The sequence below is a fragment of the Amblyomma americanum genome, chromosome 8, assembly GCF_052857255.1.
Source record: "Amblyomma americanum isolate KBUSLIRL-KWMA chromosome 8, ASM5285725v1, whole genome shotgun sequence".
NCBI classification, from domain to species: domain Eukaryota; kingdom Metazoa; phylum Arthropoda; class Arachnida; order Ixodida; family Ixodidae; genus Amblyomma; species Amblyomma americanum.
The window spans coordinates 259,586-276,388 of NC_135504.1; the positions used below are offsets into that span (position 1 = coordinate 259,586).

Below are 16,803 nucleotides of genomic sequence, written 5' to 3' on the forward strand. Positions count from 1 at the left end.
TTTCACATGTGTATGTGAATGGCTTATTTCTGGCATGTTTTTATTACTGCAACCTATTTACAGCGCATAGGTAAGGGGTCTTGAGTGACTGGATCAGCTTGATTTTACACCCGTGACTCTTGCTAACACACTTAAAACATTTGTATGCCTTTTTTTTATCAATAAACCAATAAATTTTTTAGTGTGTGTGTCCTCCACATCAAGCTGAGAGAGCCCCTGCCAGATCTCTCGGCTTGGAAATGGGTGTCCAGCAACACAAGCAACGGCGAGTGCAAAGGAAATTTTTTTCCTACACCTCAGTGCGAACCTCCTGCATTTTTGTTACCCCTGAAGAAAGTACACGTGGCTGGAACCGAGCAGCTTGTGATTGTAGAAGGTGACTAAATTTTGATTCTGCTTTATAGGTTGACACTCCGGAGAAAGCTTTCTTGAGAGCTCGTGCAGCAAAATTTGCCTCGGAGCACATAAAGACTCGAAAGCGGATCAAGCAGCTGCAGCAGTCTAGAAGACCCCAGAAAAAAAAAAACGCTTGAAGAATTGAAGGCTGTGATTCAAATGCTACAGCCAATACGTGCAACTGTTTCTTGGAGAACACCTTCGCTGCACTGCACAGGGTTAGGGGAGGGGAGTTAAAGAGATAGAATAAAGGACGGGTCAGAAGGCGGAAAGGGCGGCAAGTGCACGGCAGAATGCGGCACGAAAAGCGCGATACACAGGCACGAGAAACAGTGGGCGGGCACACATTGCGAAGCGCGCACTGGTGTGAGTCAGAAGACACCCATGCACTCATTGATCACAGTATGTTTCTTAGTGCAGGAGGAGGGGAAGTAGAGACGCCAAAGAGTCTCTGGAAAGGGGTTTGCGGGCACACACAATGTAGCGCGCGATGGTGAAAATTCAGCACACTGGGGCACAATGCACAGAAGGTTTGTGTTCACAGCACGCAGCACAAAGCACTTGGGTGACACTAGATGCGCCTGCGAAGGCCTGCCTCATCGACGAAGGAGACGAGAGCGGACAGGGCAGCTTTCCTTTTGTGTGGCGATGCCTCAGGGAAGACTGGGTCGCCGGCAGTGGCTGAGGGCAGGCCGAGCTTGCTGTATTCGGCGCGCATTATGGAGCGCACGTTAGCATGAACGGGGCACTCACAGAGCAGGTGCTCAACTGTTTCTGTCTCTCCGCAGTCAATACAGTTTGTGTCGGCCTCTCCCATGAGGCGGTGGCGTCGGTCTGCCGTGAAGACACAACCAATCCTGATGTGCAGGAGTAAAGAGTATGCCGCGCGTCCGAAGGCAGTGTACGGGACAGGCCTTGGGAGCTTGCCGGATGCGACGCGGGGGTCTGGGTGGCAAAGTGCAACCTTGTGGCGCAGTATGTGACGCGCTGCGTCAAAGGCCGAGATAGGCTCCGTACACTGGTCAGAGGGCGCTACGGAGCAGCGCCGCGCTCAGCGCCGCCGTGGCAGATTCCGCATTACTGAGCCGGCGGGGGCGGCAGGGCGCAAGCTGCCCACTTGCTCTTTTCGCCTTCGTGTGCACGGCCAGCGTCCGCTTTCGTGTTACATCCACGGTCGGCACGATCCTCTGCTATGTCCCAGGTGGTTTTAGCGGGGTTTAGGCCCATTAAGGGTACAGCAGAATATTTTCATCCAGCCTCTCTGACGAGCGGGAAGAAGTTGTACGACGCTGGACACGTTTCCTTTGTGACGGAAGTTGACGGCGTCAACGTGCGGGCGAAGTGCCGCTCTCAACAAGGGAAACAAGTTTACGACGTTTCTTTGCACGTGAGTAAAGTTGTGGCATTTTTAACGTGGCAACAGCCACTGCTGAATACGGACCCCGCTGTCGGCGGTGCACGTTTTGTATCGTTCGTAGCATGTGGATTCGCGAACCGCTTTTCAAATCTCCGTGAGGCTTGTTTCAGCGACATTATCATGTGCACGAATAAGCAACATCGCTTCTCAGGAATATGATTGCCTTGCATAGTGGAGTTTTTCAAGTCTCTTAGGAGGGTTTGTAAATGTATTGCGCGGTGGGAACGTAATTAATCTTAATATGCGGGCATCACGTGCGAACGTTCTCTTGTTGTTGGGTGGCTGGTTTGGCGGTCATAGTTTGTGTCTACTGTTGCATTTACATTGTGTTCACCGCAGATAAACAAGAATGACCGCGAACTGCAAGCTGGACTTTGCAGTTGCAGGTACGGCGCTGCAGGGTCTTGCAAACACTGCGCGGCTGTCGCGCTGCATGTCAACATGCACGACGACATCTCCTGCACATCTGAGAGGCAGAGGTGGGGAAGACCATCGAAAAAGGCCCGTGTGGACGATAAAGCGTCGATTGAAGAACTTTTTGGTGGTAAGCATTGCATTTCACTGCTGAAGTAATGGAAGTTAAATGTACCTATTTTTATTATGTATTGCCCGACATTTCGGCATTAGTTCAGAAACTTATTGCTTGTTACGCAGTGGTAGAAGACAATAATGCTTGTGCTTTTCAGTCTGTTTCCACAAAGCATGCCCCAGCTTTATTTCAGCTAATGCACCTGCATATTTTCTTACAGCTAACAAGCACCCACATGTTGGTGGTGGAGAGCCTCCCAAACCATTGGACCCAAGCTTTCTGATAAAGCACTTCCCTGACATTCAATGTCCAATGTCTAGAATTCTGAAAGCACAAAATGAAAATGATGAAAGTGCATGCAAGACAGTCTTGCAAGATATCATAGATAAAGTATTACTTGAAGAAGAAATAGAAAAACTCAGGAGTCTTTTGCAAGAACCAAAAAAGGCTCTGCACTCTTTAATGGTAACAGCAAAGTTTCCAAAAATATTAATTAAAAAAAAGGAGTACGAAGAAGAAATGCCAGCAGAAGTGGCAGCGTACTACGCCAAGAACATAAAATGCTTAAGTGCTCTGCACCTATGTGCACTGACAAAGGGGCAGGCTAATAATCACAGGTAGGTGCTTCACCTCCTTGTTCATATGTCATCTTGGAGAGTTGCAATGTAACGTATCTCCTAATTATCCTGTTAAAATTTATAACAGGTGGCACAGAGAAAGAAGATTAAGAATAACTTGTTCGCAAGCACACATGATACTGAGAACAAGGAAGCCTCCTCAAGACCTCTTGAAGACAATTCTGCATCGTCGAGGGTTTTGCTCTGAGGCCACATCATATGGTACGTTTTCCAATATCACAACATCGCACGTTGGGCTGACTGAAAGTTACTTTTCAGGCATGAAAATGGAGCCAGTGGCACGCAAGAACTTTGAGGAGAAAGTTTGTGCAGATGTGTTAGAGGTAAGCTACATGTGTACAACCTGCTTGACTTAAAAATTTGTGATTTCACATTTGGTAGCCTCATTGCTTTCATATTTGCACATGACCATTGCACTTTTATGTCTGCGTTTGCATTATTTGTATTGTGTACTTGTGGGACATACGCTTCAGAAAAGTACTTTTTCTATTTTCATTTGCTTCAGAAAAATATTATTTCTTTTTCCAGACTGGACTTGTGGTCCATACAGCCCAGCCGTGGCTTTGCGGAAGCCCTGACGGGCTCTTTGAAACGGCAAAGGGTGTTTGCCTTTTAGAGATAAAGTGCCCGTTTTCAAGACGGAACAGAGACATAATTGATGTAGACCAGGAAATTACATTTGTGCCGTACATTAAGTACAAGAATGGCAAATTGACGCTACTTGCAAGTCACCGATACTACACACAGGTGCAACTGTTAATGTATGTGTGTAATCTCAATGAATGTTTTTTTTTTGTTTATTCTGAACAACAAAGCATCACCATCATTGTAGAGAAAGACGATGACTTCCTATGTTCAGCTGTGCGAGCACTGGAGGACTTTTACTTTACGTGGCTGCTCCCCGCCCTTGTCAAGTCCACGAGAGTGTGATCAACCTTTCGTTTGAATAAAAAGATGTGTGGAAATGAGAATATAGCGTAGGTCTGCTGATTGTAGATGGCGCAGCACTTCAAACCTCACTGTTCGGAGCTTATAATAGGCGGCTGGAGATTTGCCAAGACGCAGCAGACATGAAATACGTCGCTCATCACTGCAATCAGCTCTGTGGGTATGCGTGTGTTGAGGATGTTGAACATCTTTATGCGCTGGATAATTCTTTCCACATGAATTCGCACCTGTGCAATTTGGTACGTCTCATGCACCTCACTTCCAGAAAATTGGTCCTGACCATGCAAAAATGGGGGCATCACTAATACAGCCCGTACCTCTTCAAGGCCTGCCTTTATACCCGGAAACCCCTTATCGGCCATCACAACATCGCCTGGTTGCACTAGGTCTAGAAACCCAGAATCCACTGTAATAAAGGAATCTGAACACCTGCCTCCGTATGCCTTTGAGCAGAAGCAGACTGCACCACATGGCGTGATTCCAACGAGGAATTTCAGAGTATATCCTCCTTTGTAATGTGAATACAGCACACGCTGTTGCTGTACAGTGTACAGTTGTTCTGTACGGACTTCTGTACAATCAATTATCATCGAGCAGTCCTGGTAGTGAACTTTAAAGCAATTTGGCATTGTCTGTCTAATGACATGATCAGGAGGGCGATATATCCACTTCTGCGTGGCAATGCTAAGTGTTTTAAGAACACTCTTAAAATGACGAGAGACTGTGTTCCTGGACACGCAGAAAAGCACTGCAAGAGATGAGTAAGTGATCCCAAGTTTAAGCTTCATCAAAAACAGCACAAGCCTATCGGTTATTGGCACATCACAAGTTCGCTCAGCAGAACGGGGCATTATGCTAAGCAGGAGGGCATATATGTCGGGGGACACACCGCACAGATCCTTCATGGCAGCTGCACATGCTTGGACACTGTCGTATCCTGTGAAGCAAGCTGTCCTGCTGTCTCTACCAGACTGGCGGGAAACCACTGCAGGCTTGCACTGTACTTCCGCGTCGCGAACAATTTTGTGGTTGACTTGAGTGCACGCCTCATTGCCTCGTGCCGAACACAGGAACACCGAAAATGTGCCGGAACATCTTGCAATGTCGTCGGTTTGGCAAGACTGCGTAGAAAAGAAAAAACAGGTATCAGTCATAAAACTGGACAGCTATGTCACCTGCACTGCAGTGAGATGCATATACATAAATTAGAGGTTAAACACTTTAATTCACAGTAACGAGAGCAGGCAGTAAGCTGCTGAAATTTCACACTTAAACTCTGCATGTAACATGTACACAGAGACGGCTTTGCATCAAAATAAAGAATGGCAGCGTCATTCTTCCATGCCCATCCCGGTTGCTTACCTCGTCTTTTTGTGCTGCGTCAACAGCCATGCAAAGTACCTCCAGGTTGGATGGCTCTTGATTCAGGGGATCCGTTTCAGAGGTGTCTTCTTCAGTGCTTGATGCCGTGTCTTTTTCGCTAACAGTGGCAGATGCCTGCTTTGGCATTACTGAGGCAGACGATGCCCTAGCCCTCCTCCTCCTATGCAACCTGAAGCATATGAAACATTCGAAAATTCATATTCTCCTTGTGGTCCTTCTTCTGAACGTTACATAATGAAAATTACCAGCTGCATTCAAATTCTGCAGACTAATTGAACTTAGAATTGCACACAGTAGTTCAAATATTGAATTCTTATAGGTGGTTCACAGTGCTAAAAGACATTTCATACCTTTCATATCGTGCAAGCTGCTTAGTCGCATCGACGTGGCTGACCCTGTATGCATCCGGGAATATGGTTGGGTAGTACCCTGGATGCGATGCGATCGTACTCTTCTCTCCGTTGACGAAATGCTTAGAGCATATTCTTGTCCTCTCATTCGGCACCCACTCGGAACCGTCGGCCATGCTGAAAAAGACGACACAGCATTGTTTACACCACAAAATCCTCAACCCACAGAGGGCGGAGGCAGACAATACATGCATAATGTTTCCCTAATTGGCCTGCAATTTTACAGAACACAAGATGTTTACACTACGGAGAAGTGGTCTGCGTACACCGCATAAAAGTTCTACCGGCACGCTCTATCATGTTTGCCACACTTTTCGCCATTTGCAGGGCCCAAAATAGCTTTGACACATGAGCCAACCGCACTCCTAGCGAATGTGCATGCACGATAACTTCTTCCGTACCCAACCCGGTGCGCCGTACGAACGTTCCTAGGCAAGTGCAGTATGTACACACATGTGAGGAAGTTTGTACGTAGGCGCGACTAAAGAAGTACAATCGAAGAAATGCAGCGCGGACATACGCCATAGAAAGTTAAGTGCGGCGATATATCCGCGATGAGAATGACACGTATGCGTAGGTACATATGCACGAGGTTCGAACAAAACTTCCGCAAACTTCACCGCCCGGAGCGCGGCGAGGCGTTCACATTTAAAATTACCACTCGCGGTATGAAACTCCTAAACGTACTATGTTGAAAAGACGCTAAGACTGGTGTTAAATGCGACAAAGAACTTACTTGATTCTCCGCACTGCCGTGATCCACTTCTTTCGTCGATCTCTTTCGTACGGCCTACCTGGAAATCTGTACAGCTTAATGCCAAACTGTCCTTCGCGGCTATGGCAATCCTTCACGCAGCAATACCGACAACTGCTTTTTATTTTCGCATTTTTTTTGCCGAGGCCACCGCCACTACTACTGCTTGCCATCGTTGCAACGCGACTGAAAGTGCGTGCAGGCGGTGCAGCTGAGCACGGCGGCGGTGCTTCCATTCAGCCGGCCCACAGACTCGCTGGAGCGGCGCTAGGTGGCGCAAGGATCGTGACCAAACTTGACTGTACGGAGCCTATAGCCTCACAAACTGGAGCTGCTGGGTTGGAGTGGACTGCCTTGGCGAGTCGGTCAGCAGCTTCGTTTCCTGGCACTCCCACACGGGATGGCACCCACTGCAACAAAATATCACAGCCGCGCGCACTGAGCGTACACAGTTTGTGGTGTCGCTGCTTAAAGATTACGCGTTATAAATATTAGGCAACAGCGCGCGGTGACGGCCGAGAGCACGGTGTAAGAATAGATAGGTGTACCAACGGCGCCGCTTGTCTTATGCTCCGGACGTTGCGCGAGGAATCTCGCAGTTTTGCAGCGTGCTGATAGATGGCGGCACACAACAACAAGGCCTTGGGTGTCTCAAACCAGCGCCGGGGGGAGACAACTTAACAGACTCCGCCATATTGAATCCCAACTGGCCTCTGCCATGTACCGCAAAATGCTCGACTGGTAGCCCAGTGTAGCTATCATTGCAAAATGCCATTCAAGTTAAAGCACTTTGAAGCGCAAGCATTATTTACTTTGGCGGATTTGATGTAAAAAAACTTACCTTTGCAACTTTGAACAGAGGGCACTTCCAAAGCAACAACTTCTTGCAATGTGCTAAGTTGTGTTTGTTTTTCCATTGGTATATTAAGTTGAATGCAAGAGATATGAGATGTTTAATTGTCTGAAGCAACCCAGCTAACAGCAGGAGTACTAACGTCCCACGTAACTATCTGCCTAAATTCTTTTTTAGTTTCCATAAGTAAAAACAAACTAATAGTAACATAAAAACAGACAATATTTTCGGTAATATGTACCTTTGCAACTTTTATCAGAGGCCACCAGAAGGACTACAACTTCGTACTAAGGGTTATTTTAGTTTTGTTTCTCCATATGTTATACAAATTTCTCTTCAAGAGAGATGACAAGCCAAATTGCCTTAAGTAATCTACCCGCGAAAGGAACGATTTATTTGCAGTAATAAAAAAACGATTAATAGCAAACTCAAACACTATTTGCGTTGGCGGAATGTATTTAAAAAATACTAACCTTTGCAACTTTGAACAGAGGGCACATGCAAAGCAACAACTTCTTGCCATGTGCTAGGTCTTGTTTGTCTCTCCATGTATCTTACAAAGTAGTATGCAAGATTGATGACAACTTGAATTGTCTGAAGCAGCCCTACTGACTGCAGGGGTCCAAGCTTTACTCGTATTCTGCCTGCTTAAAATCTAATTTATTTGAAGTAAATGAAACTAATCGCAAATAAAAAAACGTTAGTGTGGCTCACTTTATTAAAGAAGATTTGTACCTATGCAACATTTAGCAGGGGGCACTTGCAACGCTGCAACTACTTGATAACGTCTATTTAAGCATAGAGGTTTCTCCACCTGTTATACAAACTTTTATGCAAGAGAGATGACATGCTAAATTCCCTGAAGCAACATGCCCGCAAAAATTGCATTTTAATTTGCATTATAAAAAGAAACTAATCGCAAAATTAAACGCAACCATTACTCATGTTGGCGGATGGATTGAATCGAGTACTTCAATCTGTATTCCGGGTCTTTCGGTTATGTGCGCTTGTAACTACGGCGCTGCCAAGCTGTTTCAATTCCCGCTAATGAATTTTCACGGCCAAATCTCAACAAAACTTTCTCTGTCCTGTGTTCGTCCCTTTATTTAATACGCCTCTACTGTATGGGACACTGCACAGCAATTGGAGCAAATTCACAACAGGGCAGCAAGATTCGTCTCGGGCAGGTACGGCCGGGCGCAGGGAAAGTTGTACAGAAATTAATAATGTCTTGAAGTGGAAGCCCCGCCGCGGTGGCTCAGCGGTTAGGGCGCTCGACTACTGATCCGGAGTTCCCGGTTTCGAACCCGACCGTGCCGGCTGCGTTTTTATGGAGGCAAAACGCTAAGGCGCCCGTGTGCTGTGCGATGTCAGTGCACGTTAAAGATCCCCAGGTGGTCGAAATTATTCCGGAGCCCTCCACTAGAGCACCTCATTCTTCATTTCTTCTTTCACTCCCTCCTTATCCCTTCCCTTACAGCGCTGTTCAGGTGTCTAACGATATATGAGACAGATACTGCGCCATTTCCTTTCCCCTAAACCAATTATTATTATTATTATTATTATTATTATTATTATTATTATTATTATTATTATTGACGTGGAAAAGTCTTGCTGCTTCTAAACGACATGACCAGTCTTGTAAAATTTGCGAGTACCGTCCCAGGACGAACTTGTTCGCGAATTCATTTTTTGTTGAAACTGTGCAACAGTGGAATCGACTTTCGGAGGTTCAAGTGTCCGCTGTAAACGAAGACGTTTTTTTTTTTTTTTGCCAATCCGTGAATCCGGGACCCTGCTATACTGCTATAACACCTTCGGGCAATGCGGGCTAATTCTTGATTAAAAATTCAAGTGCGAACTTTTCGGAGTGCGTCGTCTGTTCGCGCTTAAGTTTGGGCAGTGGTTTAGGACGCTTCATTCACTCGCTGCAAGTTGGCCTGTTATATATTGTCGCAGCGCGACTGCTACAGCGCGGAGCTGAATATTTGATGTACAGTACAGTACCAGCAACCGCTGCCCATTACGAGCGACCGCTTTTTGTAACAGAATGGCTGCGAAGAGAGCTTATATCATGCAAATCCTTGGAGGAATATCGGTAGTTTTTCAACACCTGTTGCGCCGGTTCAGTGGTACGTAGGAGCGCTCGAGGCGACTGAGCCGACGACTCGGGTTCAATAACGCGGCCGCGCCATTCGATGAAGGCGAAAGGCAGGAGTGTGCTGTGAAATATCAGACTTACGGGTGGTCGAAATTAATCCAGATCCCTTCACTACGGCGTCCCTCACCGACAATGTGTCGCTTCGTGACGTGTCCCACAATTTACAATTTTTTTCACATCTTCTAGTCTTTGTAGAGCTTTCATGTGCACTGCATCGGAGCTGCAAGGGTTTCTTGCCGCGCGGTATCACGTGAGCTGCCTTTGGCTGCAAGCAATTGGTACACCGCATTTTAGTTTCTGTGCTAAAATTGGCACATGCGGCACGTTGAATTCTTCCTCTTGAAAGTTTTGTGTGCTTACCAGCGGCACACAGTCTGCTTTCCTGTCGGTACATGCCCCTGTCAGAATTAACTGCTTTTGTTCAATATTTGCTATGGCTTAGGGCATATTTAGTGCAGAAACTTCCATGATAAACAACTGTCTCAAGCTACTAAATTTCAATGCGGCTGTAATACAAAAATGCAACTGCATGACAAATGTCTTGCATTTTCAGTGCTACTGTTTTCTTCCTGATTGCACATGTTATGCCTCAGCGAGCATGCACCGAGACTATGTGGCTGAAAACCTCTACTAATGCGCGTCCAGGGCCTTATGGGCAAGTGACACAGCAACTATGCCAATGTCCACTTACTGAAGCTTTATTGCATGTATGAGAACCTTGCTCACACACACATAGAATTAAACAAACATAAATATGCACTGCAATTCATTTCAGAGCCTGCATGGTGGTGCGGAACATTGCATGCCATATGTATATCCGTTGCAGCTCTGAATGTTAAGAATTCCCGTTTGTGAATTCCCAATGCTGGTTGCAACATTACGTAGATAAAAAAGAAAGTACTAAAATAAGTGCTTTGTTTTGTGGGGTCTTTAGAAATATCCAGTAGATTCAGAATGTAATATCAGTGTTGCTTCCCATCAAGGCAGAGAGGCCTTGCAGAGGTAAAAGAATATCGGTTTGCGAGTTGCACAGTGAATTATACATTCTTCTTTTTTCCACGGTGTTAATTTGTTTGAAAATGTTTGAGATGTTGTTAAAGTAAAAAACCTTTTCACATGGGTAATTGCTGTTTGTACCCCAACAGAATTATCTCTTTTTGGTTTCCATGTGCTGTCTGGGGAAGCTAACTGCCATTCTTTAAATTATATGCGTGCTGATTATGGCTGATATACTGTGACATTTCTTTTCTGTTAGGTAAGCTTCAATAGGAAAATTAATCTTCAGACAATGGACACGATGTGAGCAAAATTACAAGCTGTCACTACAAAATAATCTTCTGTATACCGCATACTTCTCTTAATCTGGCAAAGGATATCTTGGCAATCAATTATGGCTGATATACTGTGACATTTCTTTTCTGTTAGGTAAGCTTCAGTAGGAAAATGAATCTTCGGACAATGGACACGATGTGAGCAAAATTACAAGCTGTCACTACAATATAATCTTCTGTATACCGTATACTTCTCTTAATCTGGCAAAGGATATCTTGGCAATCAAATAATGCCCTTTGAATATCAATCTGTGCAGGGAATGTTGCCTCCACAAACTTCGAGTTCTGTTCAAACACCAGAAAAGAGAAAACAAGCGGTGGTAAGTAAGGCAGGCAGGCAAGGTTAACCTGAAAACAACATACAACACCAGAGCTTTCACATGTGTATGTGAATGGCTTATTTCTGGCATGTTTTTATTACTGCAACCTATTTACAGCGCATAGGTAAGGGGTCTTGAGTGACTGGATCAGCTTGATTTTACACCCATGACTCTTGCTAACACACTTAAAACATTTGTATGCCTTTTTTTTATCAATAAACCAATAAATTTTTTAGTGTGTGTGTCCTCCACATCAAGCTGAGAGAGCCCCTGCCAGATCTCTCGGCTTGGAAATGGGTGTCCAGCAAAACAAGCAACGGCGAGTGCAAAGGAAATTTTTTTTCCTACACCTCAGTGCGAACCTCCTGCATTTTTGTTACCCCTGAAGAAAGTACACGTGGCTGGAACCGAGCAGCTTGTGATTGTAGAAGGTGACTAAATTTTGATTCTGCTTCATAGGTTGACACTCCGGAGAAAGCTTTCTTGAGAGCACGTGCAGCAAAATTTGCCTCGGAGCACATAAAGACTCGAAAGCGGATCAAGCGGCTGCAGCAGTCTAGAAGACCCCAGAAAAAAAAAACGCTTGAAGAATTGAAGGCTGAGATTCAAATGCTACAGAGGCAAAATATCGTGCTGAAGGATCAGGTGGCTGTGCTTGACACCCTTGGAATAGCCAATCAACACCTCCCTAAAAAACAGATATCCAAGCGCCCTGGCCGGGATGTGCCGAGGCAGTTTTCACCTGAGCTCAGGGCCTTTGCGCTGTCACTCAATTTCTACTCGCCACAAGCATACAATTACGTGAGACAGGTCTTCGACACCTGCTTGCCCCACCAAAGAACACTGCGAGAGTGGTATCAGACTGTAGATGGCAATGCTGGCTTTTCAACTGAGGCATTCAATGCTCTAAAAATGAAATGCACCGAGATGAGCAGCCGAGGCCACCAAACTGTATGCAGTCTGATGACTGATGAAATGTCAGTCAGGCAGCAGGTTCAGTGGAACAGGGGCAATTCTGAGGGGTTTGCTGACAAGGGCACAGGAGTTGATGGTGACTGCCTGCCACAGGCAAAAGCTGCTTTTTGTTGTAATGGCAGTAGCAATTAACGGACGGTGGAAGCTGCCGCTCGGATACTTTTTAGTAGATGGTCTTCTCGGCGAGCAGCGAGCTGATCTAGTTATATACACAAAGCCTGCTTCTTGCCCTTGATGCTGGGGCAATGGTTGTAGCTCTAACAGGCGATGGAGCTCCAGCAAATACAGCCATGTCAGAGGAGCTGGGCTGCAGCTTCAAAAATGTAGACCAACTGAAGACGACATTCTCTCATCCTGCCACCCAAAAACCAGCGGCAGCATTTCTTGACCCTTGTCATATGTTAAAACTTGTCACAAATGCTCTAGCGCACAAAAAATCAACAAGGGAAACACGGTGGCATGGCAGCATATTGAGCGGCTACATAGTTTGCAACAAAAAGAAGGGCTTCACTTGGCCAACAAGCTGCACAGAGCGCATATTCTATGGCAGAGGCAGCCGAGGAAGGTCAGGTGTGCGGCCCAAGTTATGAGCACTTCTGTGGCCACAGCACTTGCTGAATGTCGAGTGCTCAAAGTAGATGGTTTTGCCGACTCACAGCCAAGTGAAGAATTTTTGAGGTGCATTAACAATACCTTTGATGCGTTGAAATGAAGGTCCATACAGCAAAAGGGATTCAAGAAAGTTTTAAATGAGTGAAATTTCAAAGATGTTGAAGCCATGTTTAGAGCCTCCATCATTTACCTGTCATCACTGAGCAAGTCTACCAGTGGCCACAGCATGATTGAGACGGCACAAAAAACGGGATTTTTAGATTTCACCACATGTATGAAAAGCTTACTTGCACTCTACAATTTCACTGTCATGGAAAAGAAAGTCCTCAAATATATATAAGCACACAAAATTTGTCAAGACTGCCTGGAACTTTTTTTCGGACTTATCAGGTCCCACAGAGGCCACAACGACCACCCAACTGTTGTACAATTTCGTGCTGCTTTCAGAAAAGTAGTAGTTCACAATGAGCTCGGTGATGTAGCAACAGGGAACTGCTTGCCTTTAGAAACTGCAGCAATCTTGTCGTGCGGTAGTGCTATTATTGCTTCAGCAACTGAGACACTAAACGCGTCAAAAGGCAGGAGGCGCATCTTGGATGCGGACACTGCTGCGCAGCACCAAATAGCCAGAGATCACGACTGTATCTCACATCCAGAGCATAATACTGAATGGGGAGACAGAGTAGTGACGTACCTGGCTGGTTACGTTTCACACAAGTTGCATACTAAGCTGCTGTGCGACCAGTGCGCGGTAGCGTTGTTTGCATCTCGACCACAGGGTGACACATACTCTTTCATTCAGAGAAAAAGTAGCGGAGGGCTGAGCTACCCATCAGAGAGAGAGTGTAATTAAAATCTGTCGTAAATCTGAGTCTCTTGTTCGATTGCCATTGCACGGTAAAAGCCTGTCATCAAGAACTTTGTTAACTAACCTTGTGCATGAAGTTTTGGTTTCATTCCAGCAAAGATCTGTTTCTGGAGCTTCATGGCCACATGTTTCCGCTTGAGGATCATTATGTCCTTCTAGTGCAGAGCATTGCAGGGTGCTTTTTAAACATAGGCTCTATCACGTAGGCAAGAAGGTCACAGAAAGCTACCAGGATAGCCATGTGCGACTAATTTTTAGGAAGCTTACCCAGTTTAAGGGCCAGTAGCGGGCATGTAGCTACCGAGTTTCTTTCCGAAACAGTGAGGCAAAGGAATGCATGTCCAGTGGAGCATCATTTGGGAGAGAGGGGGAAGGGGTTATCATCATTTCAGGAGGGTTCTGGCTATGCACTGCGGCCAGTAGTTTAATCTTGCAATAGTCATAAGTCCTCAGTCTGTATCCTCTGCTAGTTTTTGCGGATAAATTTTTTGTTCAGCTCACACTCGTCAATGACTGGTTAGTAAACCCTGAATCCCCCTTTTTTTTTGTGCATAGCATTCACCATGTATATTTAACTATTGTTTGATTGCACGCTGATAATGTAAATAATGCCTCCTATATTTGCTTACTGGCCATATTGGTTGGTCAAGAGCCCAAATAAATGTTTCTGACTATGCAACATGGTGTCACTGCTCTACTTTCACTATTATACATTTGGACATGCACAAAACTGTGTAAACAGGCCCTGCAGGCCAGCACGAACTGATGAAATCCTTTCAACAAGAGGTGGAGACTAAGGTAGGTCAACGGGGCCTCTTGCTTATATGACCAAGAAGAACCATTTCCACCTTAGTTCCTGCAGCAATATCTTGGGGATTTGTAAACAAGGTTGAGAAAGGTGGTGCAAGTTGCACAGCTAGGTCGTATCGGCTACGCTGTATCGTTTATTCTGAACGCGCATATATGTTAGCCAAGTTGATATTTATCGGCTGACTGAGAATACCGACCAGGTGAGCACCGTTGAAGTTATGCTGCAGAATAACTGTATGACAGAGCTAGGTTTGGTCCGAACGCGTAGCTGCGGGGTTAACAATTAATAGCCCCATGCTACAGAAGCTGAGCTGCATGCGCGCGTATTGTACAGGGTTCATGTGCTCTCGCGCGCATGGCAGCGGCGCATTCAGAGAGGTTTTTCACTTAATCTATATATACATAGTTTTGCAGTGCTAAACTCGCACTGTGCGAATACTACTTGGGGGGGGGGCCACCTGCGCTCCGGACGACGCGGATTTATAAGCTTGGTATATACTGTCGTATAACATCTCTGAGTGAAATTCCAGCGAGAATAAGCGAGCGTAACAGAGAGAAGCATTTTACGGTGAGCGTTTAGCGTTGCAGCAGTCGGTACAGCGCAATTAATATATACACCAAAGCGCAAGGTGATCCATTTCAGACACACAAGATCGAGCGAATGCAATGGGATCAAGTGCAGAGCGCTGAGCCGTTGCGGGCTGCAATGGCCGGACGACCGTTATTTTAAGGGTTTTGAGAAATAAGGTGCCTCGAAAGCGCGCAGCCCGCCGCAGTCGTTCCCCTCGCACGGGCGTAGAGCCGCCGGCAGCCCTTCCGACGCCGAGGAATACGATCGCAAAAGCGTGCCGCTCGGTGTTATTCTACGCCTGCTACGCAAACTTCCTTTTGACACACAGCAGGGCAACGTGGAAAACGCTGAAAGCCTCTGCGTGTCTGCATAGTTCGAAAGGATGCAGTAAGCTGCTGCAGAAAACGACGGCTCGGTGCTGCACAGCCCGATCGCTCCGCATCACTGCACTAGCTTTGAAGAGAAAAATTTCCGCTAAACGGTGATTCGACACATCCAGAAGAAATCGTCAATGAGTGCGTACCGCTGCGAGGCGAGGCGAGGCGACTTTCAGACGCAAGGCAAAGCCGAGCACATCACCTCGAAAGCCCACTCGCCGCCACCGAGAAAAAAACTCGGGCTACTCGCACCCACCGCTCTCTGGCCCTTTGCAATAATGACGCAGTACGCTGTTGTTAGTGGCCCGATTTTTCATAGCAAAAACGACAACGTTGCTAATGGCCCGACTTTCTAAGCCTAAATTTTGGCGTTACTTCCACCACATTTTTAACACTGCAGTGCCTGGTGACACGCTGACACGGGAGTGTCACAAGGCTCTGCCTTTTAACTGTCGTAAGTGGTTCTGGTTGTTGGCGAAAAATTTGTGTGCAGGGCGTGCAACTGTTTCTTGGAGAACACCTTCGCTGCACTGCACAGGGTTAGGGGAGGGGAGTTAAAGAGATAGAATAGAGGACGGGTCAGATGGCGGAAAGGGCGGCAAGTGCACGGCAGAATGCGGCACGAAAAGCGCGATACACAGGCACGAGAAACAGTGGGCGGGCACACATTGCGAAGCGCGCACTGGTGTGAGTCAGAAGACACCCATGCACTCATTGATCACAGTATGTTTCTTAGTGCAGGAGGAGGGGAAGTGGAGACGCCAAAGAGTCTCTGGAAAGGGGTTTGCGGGCACACACAATGTAGCGCGCGATGGTGAAAATTCAGCACACTGGGGCACAATGCACAGAAGGTTTGTGTTCACAGCACGCAGCACAAAGCACTTGGGTGACACTAGATGCGCCTGCGAAGGCCTGCCTCATCGACGAAGGAGACGAGAGCGGACAGGGCAGCTTTCCTTTTGTGTGGCGATGCCTCAGGGAAGACTGGGTCGCCGGCAGTGGCAGAGGGCAGGCCGAGCTTGCTGTATTCGGCGCGCATTATGGAGCGCACGTTAGCATGAACGGGGCACTCACAGAGCAGGTGCTCAACTGTTTCTGTCTCTCCGCAGTCAATACAGTTTGTGTCGGCCTCTCCCATGAGGCGGTGGCGTCGGTCTGCCGTGAAGACACAACCAATCCTGATGTGCAGGAGTAAAGAGTATGCCGCGCGTCCGAAGGCAGTGTACGGGACAGGCCTTGGGAGCTTGCCGGATGCGACGCGGGGGTCTGGGTGGCAAAGTGGAACCTTGTGGCGCAGTATGTGACGCGCTGCGTCAAAGGCCGAGATAGCCTCACAAACTGGAGCTGCTGGGTTGGAGTGGACTGCCTTGGCGAGTCGGTCAGCAGCTTCGTTTCCTGGCACTCCCACACGGGATGGCACCCACTGCAACAAAATATCACAGCCGCGCGC

The 16,803-nt window shown here is 46.8% G+C and overlaps 2 protein-coding genes across 2 annotated transcripts; one reads left to right on the forward strand and one right to left on the reverse strand.

The window, feature by feature from the left end:
* The first annotated feature begins 1,664 nt into the window (after positions 1-1,664).
* LOC144100742 (uncharacterized) lies at positions 1,665-4,036 on the forward strand. The gene is made up of 6 exons (XM_077633572.1): positions 1,665-1,783; positions 2,153-2,357; positions 2,563-2,959; positions 3,048-3,181; positions 3,239-3,303; positions 3,509-4,036. The coding sequence occupies exons 2-6, from the start codon at positions 2,255-2,257 to the stop codon at positions 3,908-3,910; spliced, it is 1,101 nt and encodes a 366-aa protein (XP_077489698.1). The 5' UTR covers positions 1,665-1,783; positions 2,153-2,254; the 3' UTR covers positions 3,911-4,036.
* On the reverse strand, positions 3,997-6,579 carry LOC144100741 (uncharacterized). The gene is made up of 4 exons (XM_077633571.1): positions 6,458-6,579; positions 5,662-5,838; positions 5,291-5,480; positions 3,997-5,049 (listed from the first exon to the last, which is right to left on the reverse strand). Exons 2-4 carry the CDS (start codon positions 5,835-5,837, stop codon positions 3,997-3,999), a joined length of 1,419 nt encoding a protein of 472 aa, XP_077489697.1. The 5' UTR covers position 5,838; positions 6,458-6,579.
* Between the last annotated feature and the right edge of the window lie 10,224 nt (positions 6,580-16,803).

Coding starts and splice junctions, on each gene's coding strand:
- LOC144100742 (XM_077633572.1), top strand. CDS start 2,255: ATGCACGACGACATCTCCTGCACATCTGAGAGGCAGAGGTGGGGAAGA. Junction 2,358..2,562: donor GATTGAAGAACTTTTTGGTG/GTAAGCATTGCA, acceptor ATTTTCTTACAG/CTAACAAGCACCCACATGTT. Junction 3,182..3,238: donor CTCTGAGGCCACATCATATG/GTACGTTTTCCA, acceptor GTTACTTTTCAG/GCATGAAAATGGAGCCAGTG.
- LOC144100741 (XM_077633571.1), bottom strand. CDS start 5,837: ATGGCCGACGGTTCCGAGTGGGTGCCGAATGAGAGGACAAGAATATGC. Junction 5,481..5,661: donor CAGCTTGCACGATATGAAAG/GTATGAAATGTC, acceptor CATATGCTTCAG/GTTGCATAGGAGGAGGAGGG. Junction 5,050..5,290: donor ACGCAGCACAAAAAGACGAG/GTAAGCAACCGG, acceptor TTTTCTACGCAG/TCTTGCCAAACCGACGACAT.